Raw genomic sequence first — 15,774 nt, 5'->3', positions numbered from 1 at the left:
AAGCCGTGATCTGCAGGCAGACACTGACACCTAGTGGCCAAAAGGAGGAAGGGACTCGTTAAGTCAACAAGCTGAGGTCTCCAAAACTATTCAAGGTCAGGTTAAAAGTTTATATTTTTTATATGATAATTCTTATCCAAGCATAGTTCGTTCAATTATTCATTATAGTTCACTCAACCTCAGTAAAAACTGACAAAATAGATTAAAAGCTATCTCTCTGACAGACTGGTGACCTGTACAGGGTGTACCCCACCTCTCGGCCTATGGCAGCTGGAATAGGGTCCACACGCCCCCACCTCACCCCACAACTCTGAATTTGATAAGCAGATGAGGATGGATGGACACATGGACACAAAGATATTGTGTCAAACTCAAATGAAAAAATGTTCTAATTTTAGTCCGTTTGGTGGTTTTGGTAAAGAATTTGTTGACTTTGAGTATCTTGCCTTTAAAGTTCTGTGTTCATATTGTCAAGTCCATGTTCAGCATTTCCTAGTCAAATATACTGGTAATGATTAAAAAACTAGAAGAACTGAAAAATAACTGAAACTAAACTGTATTGAAAATGAAATAACAACAGGGAACAAAACTGTTATAACTCTGGTGTCCCGGCTCTACCTCTGTCCGGGCTCTTTTCTGATAACCTGGTTCTTTTGTGGCTGTTCCTGCACTGTCATGGTTCTGAGTCCACACAGCTTCATCCTGCCCACAGATTTCACCACCAAACTGACCCTGTGGCCCCCCACCCTGAGCGCCGTCCAGATTCAGTTAGTTTAAACCCCCTGAAGTTTAGCAGTTCGGTCGGGTTACAAAGAGCAGGGAGGCTCTGTGTTTTCTGTGCAGAGACGTGGGGGTCTCAGATTTGGATCTTTACAGGGTCTTGGCTTTCTGCTGAGCCAGGCGTTTGGCTTTTGTCAAGAGCGTGGGGTTTTATGGATCACTGAGGGGGTGTGAGTGATTTCAGGCTCAAAGAAAACAAATGACAAACTGCTGTGAGCTTTGGATGGACATTCGATAGCCAACACTTCAGCTCCTCCGAGGCTGCAGAGGAAATTACACAGTTCAGTAAGAAACAATAAATCTGGTTGTTTTATCAACAAACCAAACAAGAAGAAAAGACAACTAAAACAAGCACTTAATAGCAAACAAGGGAGAAACCACCTTCTTCATTAAACGCACTAATGACATTTCAGACAGGAATATTTATTTCCAGTAAAGAAACAGAATCATAGTGAACTAGAAGAAAAAATGTTGTCACTGTAAAAGTTTGTCTCACACTAACGACTTTAAGTCCTTATAAATAACTCATAATAACATAAACTAGTAATAGGTAAGCCATCATTAATTCTGTTATTTTGCTAGACTTTAAGATATTAGACTTTATTTTAATAATAAGTAAATGTTTCAATATGCCTTATCTTATCTTAAATGAATTATATGAAATATTTACAATTGTTGATTTGTTGATTTTAAGGCAAGCTATATCTGCACAGATATCCTCACAACAGGGAAAGTGTCTCACATAAATATTTTACTAAAGTTTGAGTGAATGTAGTTACAGCTGATGTAGTTATTTGTAGCTAACGCAAGGTGTCGCTATTTTCCCCAACCGTTCTTGTAAAGCGCTAAAGTACACTTCACAAAGTTTGTCCTTTTGCGGATACCGTAAACGGAGTAAAAAAATAAATCATGGCGTCCGACAGCGACAGCGATGAAGATTTTGTGACTTACGGGACTCCTTTGGAACCTTTGGAAGAAGGTGGGGTGAATTTTATGATCTCGGTCATCTGTTTACTTGCATTTAAAAAATCTCCCAGGTGTTTAAAGCAAAGCGTTACTAGCTGCGCCGTTCGCAGCGCTACTTCACTGAGTTCAGCTAACGAGCAGCTAGCTAAGCGCAATCATAGCCTCCTAGTTTGAAACCCAGACCTCATTCAAAAACCCTTTATGTTAATGTTGCTGATTAAAGTAGTTGAACATAACTACTGAATACAGTGCCATTTCTCATCTCTAAAGTTTCAGCACTATCAGGTCTTCAGTTCGGCCTCAAAGTTGTAGAGAAAGCTGCCATTTATTTTTTCCCCTTCAAATCTGAAGCTGCAGTGTGTGTGATTTGTGTGCTTACTGCGGTAAAGACTATACTGTGGCTTTGTGCGACATTGTGTGTCTTAAATATCGTTACAGGATGTAGATTATTTTTAGTGTGTTTAATGCGGGAAAACAAAAAGAAGAATATCAGTAAATGTCGTTACTAGTTGGAGGAAAAAAGAAATTGTATTACACAGACTCTGGTGTAGTGGTTAACTCATAGCGCAGTGTGAGCCTACCCTGGGCTCCGGCGGTGGACCCGCTGGTTCTGCATGGTGCTGGGCTGTGAGCGCGGGTCCCACTGAAGGATATTGGACCTTCCAGCCACCGTCATGAAGTCTTTTTCTGACTGTTTGGTCAGAAACATGCAAACGGGTAACCAGCTGAAGGTCATCTTATAGCAGAGCTCATCCTGCTCCTCACACAAAGGAGCAGATGCCGATCTTGGGTGATGACCTTCTACGGCTCCATCTCCTGGTATCTCCTCCACATTCTTGAGACAAAGATGATACACATGGAGGAGCTGGACTACCTGTGCAACCCAAATAGGATACAGACACCATCTCAGGCTGCCAGCAGTGACAAGTGGTGATCATCGGTGACGCTAGCAAAAGAAAGAGGAGAGAAAAGGAGAGAGCAATGGACTGTGCCCTCATCTGCTTTTTGGGGGGTTGTCTTGTTGTTGCCTTTGCTTCATTTTTGACCAGTGTATAAATCAGCAATAAATTACTTCCAAATCCTTATAGTTTACTACAACCTCTGTTTTGTACAGAATTGACAACAATTTTAAATGTTTTCCCATTTCAATGTTTACCATTTAAAAATTGCCGTGTTTTCACAGACGAGCCGCTGAAGAAGCCCGTCCCGCTCCACGATCAGACAGTCAAAGATGAGAAGGGACGATATAAGAGGTTCCACGGAGCGTTCACTGGAGGCTTTTCAGCCGGATACTTCAACACTGTCGGCTCAAAAGAAGGTGAGACACCTCCTGTAGAGTTCACACATATTTTAGTTAATGTGATATTTATGGAGCGCTGCATGCAGACGTGTAAGGGGAGGTGGTGTCCCCTCATCGTAAAGCTAACGGTGTTTGGTTCAGTCCAGCCTCTGATTTTGAAGTTGGCTTTAGAGCAGACCTGGCTGCTTTGTAGCTGCGTGTTGTTTTCTTTTTTTTGTCCTCCACTTTTCTTCCATGTTGCGATGCTGGCGTCCGTCGCAGATGTTGTTCTGCAAACAGTGAAACCGCTTTTTCAGCTCAAGCATTTTAATTTTGATTCCATATCTTGACATTTGGCGTCCCCGTGTCTTTTTAGGCTGGGCCCCGTCAGCCTTTGTGTCGTCACGGCAACAGAAAGCTGAGAAACACCATGCCAGGCCAGAAGATTTCATGGACGAGGAGGTACAACCACCCAGAGAGAGGGGAAGGTTTTTTATTCACATGTAAAAGAAAATCTGGGACTTTATCCAAATAACGTCAAATACCCTAAAATATCAAATAACATTTTATACGCTTCTGTCAGAGTAGCTGTCTGATGTCTGGAAATCATCTAAAGCTGATTTTATAGCTTTTACGCTGCAGCGTTTGAGTGCTTGGTCTTTCCGGTATGCAGAACATGTTTCAGAAGAGACGTGAGGAGGTTTGAGGTTCAGGTTTAGTGGAGCTGATGCACATCGTTGTTGGTGTTTGTCAGGATTTCAGCGAACACGGCATCGCTCCCAGAGAGATCACCACCAGTCAGGAGTTCTCGTCCAGCCGCAGAGACGAGGCCGGAGAGAAGGCGAGAGCCATCAGCGCTCAGGCGGCTCTGATCCCCGGAGACACGCTGCTGGAGGAGCTGATCGCACCTGCCAGGTAACTGCTGCCACACCCACATCCCACCAACTGTGTCCCAGCAGCCTGCTTCTGCAGCACCATCCTTCCCTCTTTAACAGTTTGCAGTGAATTTGCTCTGAGGTGTGTTTGTTTTGTCTCTCAGGTCTTCCATCGGGGTGGAGCTGCTGATGAAGATGGGCTGGAAGGAAGGTCAGGGCGTCGGGCCTCGTGTGAAGAGGAAAGCTCGCAGGCAGCAGATGGGTAAGTGTGTCATCTTTACAGGCACAAGGTTGCTTGACCAATAAGAGAAATTCAGGAGTTTGTAAAGGGTAAAATAATCCCTGTGACACTTGACTTAGGGCGTTTTCACACCTGTAGTTTGCTCACTGTGATCTGATTCATGTGAGTTCGGAAACTTGAAGCTTTTTCCCGTCTTTGATGTCTTTTCACACAGAATAAACTGTGTCAGTAAAAACCATGTGAGCACATTCACTCTGAGGCTGCCGATGAGGAGGTGGAGTTAGCTTTGGTGTCTTGGATCATTTAAAACCAGAACTTGAAAAAATGAAATACTGAATCAGTCCACTCAGCGTCTCAAGTGAAGATTCGCAGCAGCTTTGATGTTTGATGCCGGTTTTTTAAATTCTGTTTTTCCTACTTCCCCTTATGCTGTGTTTCATTTCAGCATGAATCCTGTATCTGTCTGGTGTTAGTTATAATGTGTAAATACTGACACTTTGTCCTCCTGACAGACGGTGGAGGTAAAGTTTACGGCTGCACGCTGCCCCCTGCTGGTTCGGAGGAATCGGAGGTGAGTGCGGCTGCTTAGACAGAATATTTTAACACAGAACCTGATGGAGGACGATCTAAACTGAATCTGAAATTCATAATGCATGCTGCATAATGAATCTGAAATTCATAATGCATGCTGCATATTTTCACCTGTGCGTGCATGAAATCTCTGCCTCATCAGGATGACGATGAGGAGTTTGCTCCAGAGAACGTGACCTTTGCCCCGAAGGATGTAACTCCGGTGGACTTCAACCCTAGGTTGGGAGTTCAGGGTTTGGGGTACCGCGGTCTGGACCCGAGCCTGGCGTTGCTGGGTCACGGCACGGCTGAACACATCGATCTGTTTAAACCTCAGTCTGAGACGAGGAATCGCCTGTTCGGAGACACAAAGAGCAGCTCGAGGAGAGGAGGAGTGGTCGGACAGGTGAGCCCACAAAACCCAGAAGTGTTTTTGGTTGTCTTTTTTAAATACAAAGTGTTTGGCTGCTGACCTTTGACCTGCAGGCCTTTGGCGTGGGTGCGTTAGAGGATGACGATGAAGACGTGTACCACAGAGACTCCATGTCCAGATACGACACAATCCTGGGAGAAGAGGAGCCGGGCGACAGCCTGTACGGCTGGACGGCCCCGCAGCAGTACACTAAGAAGAAAGGTAATGCTTCCTGGGAAAACCTGGAACGTTCCAGGCATTTTTTAAACCAGTCATTAAGCTTTTTCACACAGAGAAGCTCTTTGTCAGTCAGCCTTATTTTAGAGCAGGGAAATCATTTTTAATACTTTCTCCACCAGAGAGGTGTATTTTTTAGTTTTTTTAATTATTAAAGAATAATGTCTCTCTCTCTTTTGTCCATGAAAAACTGAAATGAAAGCATTCATGAAGTAAGATGGAAAATTATTTGGATTTTTTTTTTGCTTCCAGTCAGAAGTAAAGATGCTTCGTATCTCGGCAAAATCCTGGAAGGATTCACTCTGGCACAGAAACCCCTCGAGGAAAAAACAGTGAGGAGCTTCAACATATCTGATCACGTGTCCTCATCAGTACCTGGACACACCCCTCATGTTTCTGTATCTCTCTGTAGATCTTCCCGCCTCCCTGTCTGCCTCGCGATTATCGTCCAGTCCATCATTTCCGTCCTTCGGTCGATGTTTCGCATCTTTCCGGGGTCAGCCCCGCGTTGGCCGAGGCTCTCCGGGTGTCCAAAGGCCACATGGTCAAAGAGGAGCCCCAGCAAGCAGGACGCCACCAGCTGGACTCTGGCCAGAGGAGGGCGCTGCTGGGAGAGGACGCCCTGCAAGGTAAGAGATGGCTGAAAAATGAAGCAACCACAGAAGTGCAAAAAACAACAAATGAGGAAAATTAAAAACGGTTGAAACTATATGTAGTTTTTCTAGATTAATTAAAAATGTAGGATAATCAGGACATCGTGTCCCATTCTGATGGCGAGTGCGTTAATGCTGCTGGTGATGTTTTCCCAACTTCATCCCGATCAGGTCCCAGTTCGGTCATGGAGCTGCTGAGGCCTGAGGACAGGCAGCGCCTGCTCAGCTTCCGCAACTCCTCTAACCCGCCCTCGGCCAAAACCTCCACCCCCGTCTCCGGTCATGCCTCGCAGACATCAGGGAAGTCTGCACAAGTGCTGCCTGCCTCCTCCGGCCTCCAGCAGGAAGCTCTGGCAGCGTGGAGAGGCATCCAAACATCGTCACAGACCTTCAAACCATTTGAGAAAAACCCCAGCAAGCAGGCACGCTACGAACTCTACCTGAGCCGTCTCAAGCAGGGAGACAATGGTACGAGGCTCCGCCCTGCAGGTCCCATCATGCACTGCAGGATCCTTTGATATAGTTGGTACAGTTTTAGTTAAACCACAAAAACCATCATTAACCCTCTGGGGTCGACGAACGCGTCGGCGCGTCAAAATCACATGACCAATTTAAGACGTCACAGCTACAAGATGCAGCGACTCTGAGTCGCCATTTCAACTTGGGTCGAAAGTGCAGACTTCAAACTATATACCAGTTTTTGAATTGTGTCGATGGGCCACGTAAAACCAGAGTTATGATAAAAAATACACGTGATGTTTTTTTCTCAACAAAACAGCGGCGTTTACAGCAGGAAGAACGGTAAAAACGGCGTTTTCTACAGACAGCGCTCGCAAACACTCTCCGCTTACGAGTGAAGAAAGAAAAAACACCCCTTCCCTATTTGATGTTAGAGTTTACCATGTCAGCCAATCAAAAAAATGATATGGTAACATGTGGCACTTGGTTGCTTAGGGAGAAGGGGAAGATTTAGGAGTGACACCTGTGAGAGAGAGAGCGAGTTTTCATATGTGAGACATTAGTGACGTTTAGCGTGTTTGGAGGCTGTAGTTAGTGTGTTGTGTAGTTATTGTCTTGTATTGTGTGTCAGTTATACTGCTGAATGTCACATTTGCTTCAAAAACGCCACCAAAGGCAGATTCCAGTGTAAACGCTGTTCCCACATGGAAAACGGGACTGATGCTCCTCCTGCTGTCAGACCTGCAGGTTTAGGCCGGTGCTGTTCTCCTCTGTCTTATACTGAACACAAACTATTTTTTTGGACCGGCACAAATAATTTGTGTCTTCTTATTTGATGCAGCACAGCTGATTGTTCTGTAAATAGATTTAAATGGTTATATAAACGCCTGAGGCCTTGGCTGCATTTTTAGGTGAATAGTACCATATAACTTTGTTGTTTGCAAATCTTGTGCATAATTTTTAGAAATGTACAATTTCTATTTGCATTTCAAGTTATGAAAATGATTCGTTAAACATGTTTGTGGGTTTTACAGTAAAAAATAACTTTTTTCTACTCGGATTTTGAATTATTTGTCTGAATTTAGATCATTTGTTCTAATATAGTTTGCCAAAATGAAAAAATAACTCAAATTTCAGATATTTGAGGTTGTGCTGAAAATAATGATACCAAACAAGGCAAGATAAACAGTTTTTAACGGTGAAATATAGAAGTAAAATCAAAAGTAGTCAAAAATGGCCAATTATACCCTGGACCCCAGAGGGTTAATGCTCCTACGTGTCTGAGCACGTGCGTATATGTGATTACTGGCTAACACAGACGCTGGATTAAAGCTCCCACATTAGAGACCGCCTGGATATTAAAATGTAAAAATCTTCTGTGTGTCCCTCAGACGCTCTGGAGCAGAGTCTAGACCCGGGAATGACAGAGTGGGAGCGCAGCCGGGAGAGGGAGGAGTTTGTCCGAGCTTCTATCTTGTACCGGCCCACCTCCTCCTCGCTGTCCTCCCGCTTCACCAGAGCCAAAGACCAGGAGGACGATGACAGCGTGGAGGTCAGCCAGGACCAAGAGGTAGGACGCCACCTGGTGCTGTAAAAAACCACACCCCTACACTGCAGGTAAGCTCAGGAGTCACTGATGCTTTCTTTTGGTTGTCAGGGAGACCTGGATGACAAACAGTCTGCAGTAAAGATGAAGATGTTTGGAAAACTGACCAGAGAAACGTTCGAGTGGTATCCTGACAAACTGCTCTGCAAAAGATTCAACGTGCCCAACCCCTACCCCGGGTACGGCACACAGATCGGACTGAATCAGCTCTAAACAGAACGTCGAGGTTAAATCCAAACTCTGCTGAGCTAAAGTCTCACTGTGATTGGTCCTGCAGGTCCGGTATTGTGGGTCTGCCCAAAGTGAAGAGAGACAAGTTTTCAGTCTTCAATTTCCTGACTGTGACTGAGAGCAGAGAGGCTGCAGGTAACTTCATTCACACACAGGAGGCGCTAAAGAGTTTTAACAGGCAAGCAGTAGAATATTCTGTAAGAGAACTTTAAGCCCCTTTTCTTGTTTCTTTAACTTAAAAGCTTGTTTGAATCCATGTTGTCTTTACTGCCACCCACAGCACCCACCTGTAATAATGCTCAGTATTATTTTAAACATAAAAGATGTTCCCAGGTGTGCTGAGAGGGAAGATCAGACCTTCAGTATCAACTTTTGCCTGCTTGGCTTGTTTCTGTCGGCCACACGAGCAGCTGTCAGTGCACGAAGCAGTTAAGCAGAGTTAGCTTTGACAGCGAGACGTGAGCGAGCTCCCAAGCTCCATTTACACATCGATGAGCCAAAGCGAGTAAATGTTTCTGACTGCAGCAGCTTTATCACATCCTGCCCTGTCACAGTCACACTAAACCTCAGTAAAGTAGACAGATTTTTTTTTCAGCACAAATGAAAGTTAAATGTGTTTTTAAAACTCAAGTAGATGAAAACTGATCCGAACTCATTTTTATCAAAGAATATCTCAGTGTGACTGAAGAGTTATGTAAGAATTTATTTAAATGTTTTAAGGATTAAATCTGCTGTTCCTCAGACTGAGGTTTGTTAACCAATCAGGATTTATTTAGGATAAAAAAGTAAAGACAGGAAAACTGAAGTGATTGCTTTTATTAAATTGATACTTTCTTTCCGTTTTTTTCCTCCATGAATTTAAGTTTCTTTGTAGCCTTAACACAAATTTGATGTTTTCTTAGTTTCCGTTTAACACCACAGTGTTTGTGCTCACAGATTAAGCTCATTGTTTCTCTTCAGCACCTCCAAAACCTCCAGAATCCGGGAAGAAGTCCAGGTGGGATGTCTCTGAGCAGAAGGTGGAGAAGAAGAAGGAGGACCCGCTGGGTGAGCTTCTCAGTGCTGCACGCAACCAGACCGAGACCAAAGTGGAGCACACCCCCACGCCTGCCTTACCTGCTTTACCTGCCTCAATCAGCAGCAGCGATCAGGCTCCAGGAAGCAAACCGGAGGTAGTGAAAGAGCAAAGTGTCCAAACCAGCAGGCGAGGAAGTCCTTAAATCTAAAGAGTTTATCCTTCCTTCTACAGATAAAGTCATCAGAGCAGCAGAGCTCAGAGCAGAAGAAAGAAGGTGATGAAGAAGAGGAGGAGGAGGAAGAGGAGAGCAGGCCTCCCATGGATCTGTTTAAGGCCATCTTTGCCAGCTCCTCTGATGAGAAGTCCTCCTCTTCATCAGAGGGGGAGAGCAGCGATGAGGAGGAAGAAAAGGTGACAAAGGAGGATGAAGGAAAAGTGGACTCGGAGCCACTGAACCTCTTCAGCATCCCCTCCTCCTCCTCAGCCACCACCGCCTCCTCCTCAGCCACCGCCTCCTCCTCAGCCACCGCCTCCTCCTCAGCCACCGCCTCCTCCTCAGCCACCACCTCCTCCTCAGCCACCGCCTCCTCCAGTCACCAAGCAGGTACTCTGAGTTTGCTGAATCACCTTAACCTTTCCTCTAATCTCACGTCCCTGTCGAGCATAACTCTGTTAACTCTTTTCCTCTCTGCTCCTTCAAAAGCAGCAGTTTCCACTCAGGCCTCCGAACAGGAAGAGGAGGAGTTTGGGCCGAAGCTGCCGCCTCCCTCGGCTGCTCTGAGTGAGTGTCACCCACCAGATCAACAACAGACAGCTCAAGTTTATTCACCGTGACCCAGTCACATGGTTTCCCTTGCGTGGACATTGTTTTTATAGATACAGCAGTCTCTCTGTGATCAGCTCAGCTGGGTTACATTCGTGTGAATCGATCCACATTCAGTGTGTAGAACTAGAGCGTCTGTTCATCGACGCTTTCACTGCTCCTCTTCTGCTTCTACTTCATTAAGTGCATCCTGCTTCGTAAAAGCGTTGCTGGAGGATTAATAACCTCTACCTGTTGTTCCTGTGTTTAGTCAGAGGGGGCGCCGCCTCCATGTGCCCTCCAATCAAGGAGGTTAAAACGGGCAAGAAGAGCAAAGAGAAGAAACACAAGAAAAAGAAGCATTACAAACACAAGAAGGAAAAGAAGGTAGAAAACGAAGAATAAGGATCAGATCAGATAAAATGGCTCCTTCCTCACGCTGAAGCTGTGACTTCTTTTTTCTTTGCAGAAGAAGAAACACAAGAAGCACAAGCACAAAGAAGCAGCCGAAGAAGAGCAAGGAGGAGGAGCCGGCGAGCAGGAAGGTGAAGACGGACAGGTGTCGACAGACGAGCTGCTAAAAAGGTCAGAGGTCACCTGTCAGAGCATCGAAAGATGACCCTGATGGAGTGGGAGACATTTGGAAATTAGTTTGTTATAAAGTGCTGATGTAAGTCGGAAGCTGTGTATGCAAAACAATCATTATTAACAATATTTAGAGTTTTTTTCTCTTTTTTTTGTTTCCACCAAAACGTTTTAAATCCGTAATCCATCGCTCACCGACAGAAACGCACTGCGTTCAATTAAGAACATAGTTTGTTTTCATCTGCTCTTCTGATTCTGATATCATTTTTATTTATCAGATCTCTTAGAGGGGGGAGTGTTGTGTTTACGTTTAGTAAACAGATGCTTTTATTTTTAAACACTGAATTTAGTGTCGTATGCAAAGCACCTCGAACCGTCTTCTTCACTGTCTGTGTGTTTGTTTTCTCTTCCAGACTAAAGAGCATCCGCTCCCATCAGATGTGGTGAATCAGTTGGAGGTCTGTCCTCTGTGAGGACCGTCAGTCAGCTGATTGTTTCACCTGACAGATTACCTGCTGTGTAGTTTTAGGTAATAACAAAAAATCTTTATAACCAAGTGTTCTGTATTTACTGACCTGCTGGGAAACCTTCAATCACACGAAAAACTGACGTTTTGTGTTTAAGTGAAGAACTCTCTCTTAAAGGAGGTGAACATGTCACTGTCACAGTCTGTTTCCATTCATCGATTGCAAACGATGAAACCTTAGGTTACACTCGAGACCAAAAAGGCCACATTGGACAGAAAAGACGTGTAACCACGATTACTATGGAGAAGGAAAGGAACAGCTGATTTGGGTTGCTGTGGTAACATTCCTGCTGCCCCGTATAGATTCCTTCGTTACCAGTTACATTGTAAGAAGTTTATTGATATTGACACAAAGAGAAAACTGTGATCTTTTAGAACTTTTGCTACATATTCTGATGATTTCAGAGACTTCTGTGTGTGACGTCGTTTAAGCTTGACATTGATATAATATTACAAACATTAATCCAAGATTACAGATTGGTAAGAAATGTGTTACAAATGGAAGTATATGTCACAATTACTGGATTCCACGTTTCACCACATCTCAGACAGAAGCAGTTCTATTTTTTTTCATCTTTATTTAATCAGAAGGAAAAATATCCTCATTTCCAAGAGAGACCCGGAGGAAGAAGCAGCACAAACAAGCTCTTTGTTAGCTTGTTTCACAGTTTGTGAAACTGTGGGATGAAGAATATGTTGTGTAAATGTCACTTGTGACTTTGAGCTACACAGTCGACAGGTGAAAGTAAACATGGACAAAAACAGTAATAAGACTTTCATTATTGTATAAATCTTTGATCAGGATCAATAATCAGGATTGATTCATTTCAAATTATACTGTAAATCTATAGATTTAAAAAACAAACTCTTTCCCATTTTAGCTTATGCACCCAAAGCTGTGTACTATTCTAATAATAACTGATAGAAAATAATTGATTTTCATCAGTTAATTCACACATGAGACGATACATGAACAGCCAGACTCAGACTGCAGGCTGATCTAAATAATTTCATCTCATCCACTGGAGCACACGAAGGGTTTTAACTTTCAGTTGAGGACAAAGCTTGGTATCTGACCATCGATGTTTCGGCCCTGAACGTGAGCACGCCACAGATCATAGCGACAGCAGCAAGAAGACATCCAGCTATGAAGACCAGGTTCAGGTTCATGGCGTTCCCTGGAAACAAGAGAAGATCAGTTTAATTCAGCGTTATCCAAAGTTACAGTGACTAAAACAAAGCAGCCGACTCTGTTTCCACACCTGCACTCCTGCTGATGTCTGCTGACCTCTTCAAGCACAGGGGACCCTGGGAAATTAAGTGCTGTGCAGTCTGCATGACAGCCCCTCTCTTTCAGCAGTGGGAGTGGTGGTGAGCGTTTGACGTGGAGTTGATGCATCCCTGTGAGCACCTGGTGTTGGGGTTTCCCGCTTCACATACCATCACTGAACAGCTGATGTAAACCTGAATGCAAGTGAAACTTTTGGCTGTGTGTGTCACTCAACCTCAAATCTCTCAGTATCCAAGTGCTGCACGTGCATTAAAACATTCTGATGGAAAAACTGAATTTACGTTAAGTGGACATCACAGATTTAAATGGAGATTATTTATTTAGCTTCCCTGTCCGCAGCGCTACAAGTTGTTGATGGAGATCATGGAGATCTGCCCGGCCCGGGAGCCAGCCTCCTCTGAGGCCTTCCCCAAACCGCAGCCTCAGTTCATGCTTAAGCCAAAACTAGAAATGCTGTCAAACCTAATGTGAGGATGTATTCCCAGCCAATGAAATAACTATTTTAAGCATTAAATTATGAGCATAATAGCTGCCCTCTCAGTCTGTTGTTGGTATTATCTGTAAAACAACAAATACAATCTTGATCTTAAGAACAATTTTGGCTGAAACCCATTAGGTAATCATCATGAAAGTTTCACTGAAACATACTGAAGGAGGATTCTAGTGACTGATAGCAAACATCATCTGCCCTTTGGCCACATGAGCAAACAACAAATGACAAACTATAGCATATAAACAAAAGCAGGCCTTTTTCCTGCAAAACCAGGCCCCATGATGGACACATTTTCAATGTTTTCTTCGCATAATACACTTTTTTTAAAATTAGGTAACTTTTAGCAAATTTCAAGCAATGTGTGCACGAGATGTGTGAGTATGCAATAAAGTTAATCAGATTAAAAAGATACGGCTTGAGTTTTGGGTGTAGAATTCATCAGAATCAGAACCCCCCTTTTTTGCCAGGTATATGTGCAAACACATACAAGGAATTTGGTTCCAGCCGATGGTGCCGCTCAAGCACAACAATGTGAAACGTATTTAGAGGTCTGGTCTAAACTCATTCTTAACCTGATCGTGCAAACCAATGAACTTGAAGGCCTCGACGCAGAACCTAAACTGTCTCTTGTTGTCTGGTGCATGGGTCATAACAGTGGAGTGCAAAGAAAGAGACTACAACTTACAATTTCATCATAAATCCTTGTTTAACCATCATACAGTGCCATTCACAAATATTCAAGTGATAGCCTGATGCCTTAAAAACCTTTAAAGAGCCTTGTTCTATGGACTTCCACTTCTGTATAACACCTGAAATTCTTAAAGATGAGAGAAATTTTTATTCTAAAAGGCACTCAGGTAACTGCTTCAAGTACAAACAGATAAACAGGCGAACCTTCACTGATACACCACCTGTCCTCATGCCTACCCATTTTCGATGATGGAGTAGGTCAGGTGGTAGTTGGGGTTGTCATATGGCGAAGCTCTGCAGGACTCCACAAAAATCTCTGTTGTTGACTGTAGAGGAGGCATCTATCTCCATGTAAACCTTCTCTCCTACGTTATACACCAGAGGGTATGAATTTGGATCAATCATTCTTTGGAAGTGGTTGTTTGGGTAGAACTCAAACTGGTAGGTGAACATGCCGAAGCCTTTATCCCACACTGTGACGCTCTTCCTGTGTGCCGTGAAGCCCAACGTCACATTTCCTTTTTTTGGGGTACTGGCAGTAGAACTCTACTTCCAGCTGGTGTTTTTTTGGTGATCAGATCTGTGTTGTCATCTACTGTGGTGATTTCATTCTTAAAAATGAGGGTTTCATCATCTTCCTGTAGAGTAAAGAAAAAGAAACCAAAAGAAAAACTAAAAGTGTGTGTGTTGACACAAATGAGCCCTCGTTACCTCAATTTGAGTGCCGCAAGCACTGAGGGGGATGATGCCGATGACGTGAGTGCTGTTGGAGTATCTCTCCAGGCTGCAGAGGGTGTTGCTGGGTTCACTGAGACGCAGGTGATCCTCGTGGAGTCCACGGAAGGATGATTTGTCAATCTCAACTCTCATTGTGGACTCAGTGCAGATCACATTGGTTTTAACTGAAACAAGTCAATAACACGTCAAAATAAAAACACTCACATTACAACTATTTAAAGTAAGCAAGTAAAGTAACTGAGTAAAAGTTTATTTATATAGCAGTTTTCACAGATATATGTTACAAAGTGCTTCACAAGAGAGGTATTACTCAAACCACTCTGCAGTACTGCCAGTATGTTAAAACTTCAAGTGTTAGATAATAAATGTTGACATCAGAGTAGCCTTTAGACTCACTTTCCTCCTTCCTGACATCCAGGATAGCACACCTCATCTCAGACTGATAGACTCCAGACCTGAGAAAAAAAACATTAATGAACAATGACTTAACAACTTTACTATGGAGAGGATTTATAATTACCATCATTCACGTAGGCAGATTAGACTTGGGCCTGGTTACTTTCCAGTAAACGGATACACCGGATGTTTTATGTGTTTACCTGAATTAATCATGTTAAAGTTCAGTGTTGGTAGCTTTGTCATTATTTGTTTCAGATCCTTCTTTATTTTCATTTTTCAGGCAGGAGATGGTTTATTTTCTTAACACCTAACATAATGATGAGTCATTACATCGTCTACCGGTCACGGCAGATGGCCCCGCCCCTCCCCCAGCCTGGTTCTGCCGGTTTCTTCCTGTTAAAAGGTTTTGTTTTTTTTTTCATTCCCACTGTTACCAAGTGCTAGCTCATAGAGGTTTATCTGCTTGTGGGGGTTTTCTCTGTAATATTGTAGGGTCTTCACCTTACAATATAAAGCAGCTTGAGGTGACTGTTGCTGTGATTTATTGCTATATAAATAAAACTGAATTGAACTGAACTTACTGTGAGGTTGGGTTGGCATGTGAGTGGGAATGTGTAACGCTTGGAAAGCTGGTACACCCAGCCTGCAAGACAGGGAATGAGTCAGTTGATGGTTTTTGGTCCCCATACTAACTCCATCATTAAAGGAATGAATGAAAGGCTAACCCTGTCACGGACTCCACAGCAAAGCAGACTGGAAAATGATCTCCCAGGTGACTCTTTAATGGCATCCACCGAAGGACAAATTCATCATGTGTGGTCCTGTGTTTGGTCATATTGGCCCGCTGATGATGATATCTTGTATTCTGTATGAAGGCAAAACAACCTCTGCATCACAGGTTTGATCTTGCATGCGCAAATGTT

The 15,774-nt window shown here is 43.6% G+C and overlaps 2 protein-coding genes across 4 annotated transcripts; one reads left to right on the top strand and one right to left on the bottom strand.

Moving 5' to 3' along the window:
- The first annotated feature begins 1,658 nt into the window (after positions 1–1,658).
- Positions 1,659–11,370, top strand: gpatch1 (G patch domain containing 1). 3 transcript variants are annotated; one of them, XM_086297456.1, is made up of 20 exons: positions 1,659–1,759; positions 2,930–3,064; positions 3,402–3,487; positions 3,780–3,940; positions 4,065–4,162; positions 4,654–4,712; positions 4,875–5,117; positions 5,198–5,345; positions 5,613–5,692; positions 5,773–5,989; positions 6,185–6,481; positions 7,864–8,042; positions 8,130–8,257; positions 8,356–8,444; positions 9,270–9,481; positions 9,559–9,931; positions 10,034–10,108; positions 10,401–10,516; positions 10,599–10,714; positions 11,128–11,370. In XM_086297456.1, exons 1-20 carry the CDS (start codon positions 1,690–1,692, stop codon positions 11,159–11,161), a joined length of 2,916 nt encoding a protein of 971 aa, XP_086153582.1. In that variant the 5' UTR covers positions 1,659–1,689; the 3' UTR covers positions 11,162–11,370. The 3 variants fall into 3 exon arrangements, with proteins under 3 accessions (XP_086153582.1, XP_086153544.1, XP_086153512.1); XM_086297418.1 differs by having other exon boundaries at positions 10,031–10,108; XM_086297386.1 differs by having other exon boundaries at positions 9,559–10,108.
- Positions 11,371–12,281: 911 nt separating this feature from the next.
- LOC147338512 (CUB and zona pellucida-like domain-containing protein 1) lies at positions 12,282–15,763 on the bottom strand. The gene is given in 12 exon segments (XM_086297569.1): positions 12,282–12,418; positions 12,503–12,704; positions 13,597–13,698; positions 13,936–14,032; positions 14,034–14,242; positions 14,244–14,282; positions 14,284–14,352; positions 14,426–14,616; positions 14,849–14,907; positions 15,433–15,494; positions 15,573–15,688; positions 15,691–15,763. Coding segments are annotated over 12 exon segments (1,356 nt in total).
- Between the last annotated feature and the right edge of the window lie 11 nt (positions 15,764–15,774).

This window comes from Aulonocara sp. 'chitande type north' Nkhata Bay, linkage group LG1, assembly GCF_057382095.1.
Source record: "Aulonocara sp. 'chitande type north' Nkhata Bay isolate Kocher_YH1m ecotype deep benthic linkage group LG1, A_spYH_male_GT1.1, whole genome shotgun sequence".
In the NCBI taxonomy this organism is placed as follows: domain Eukaryota; kingdom Metazoa; phylum Chordata; class Actinopteri; order Cichliformes; family Cichlidae; genus Aulonocara; species Aulonocara sp. 'chitande type north' Nkhata Bay.
The sequence above is the reverse complement of the archived record's forward strand: the minus strand, read 5'-3'. Positions and strand labels throughout refer to the sequence as shown.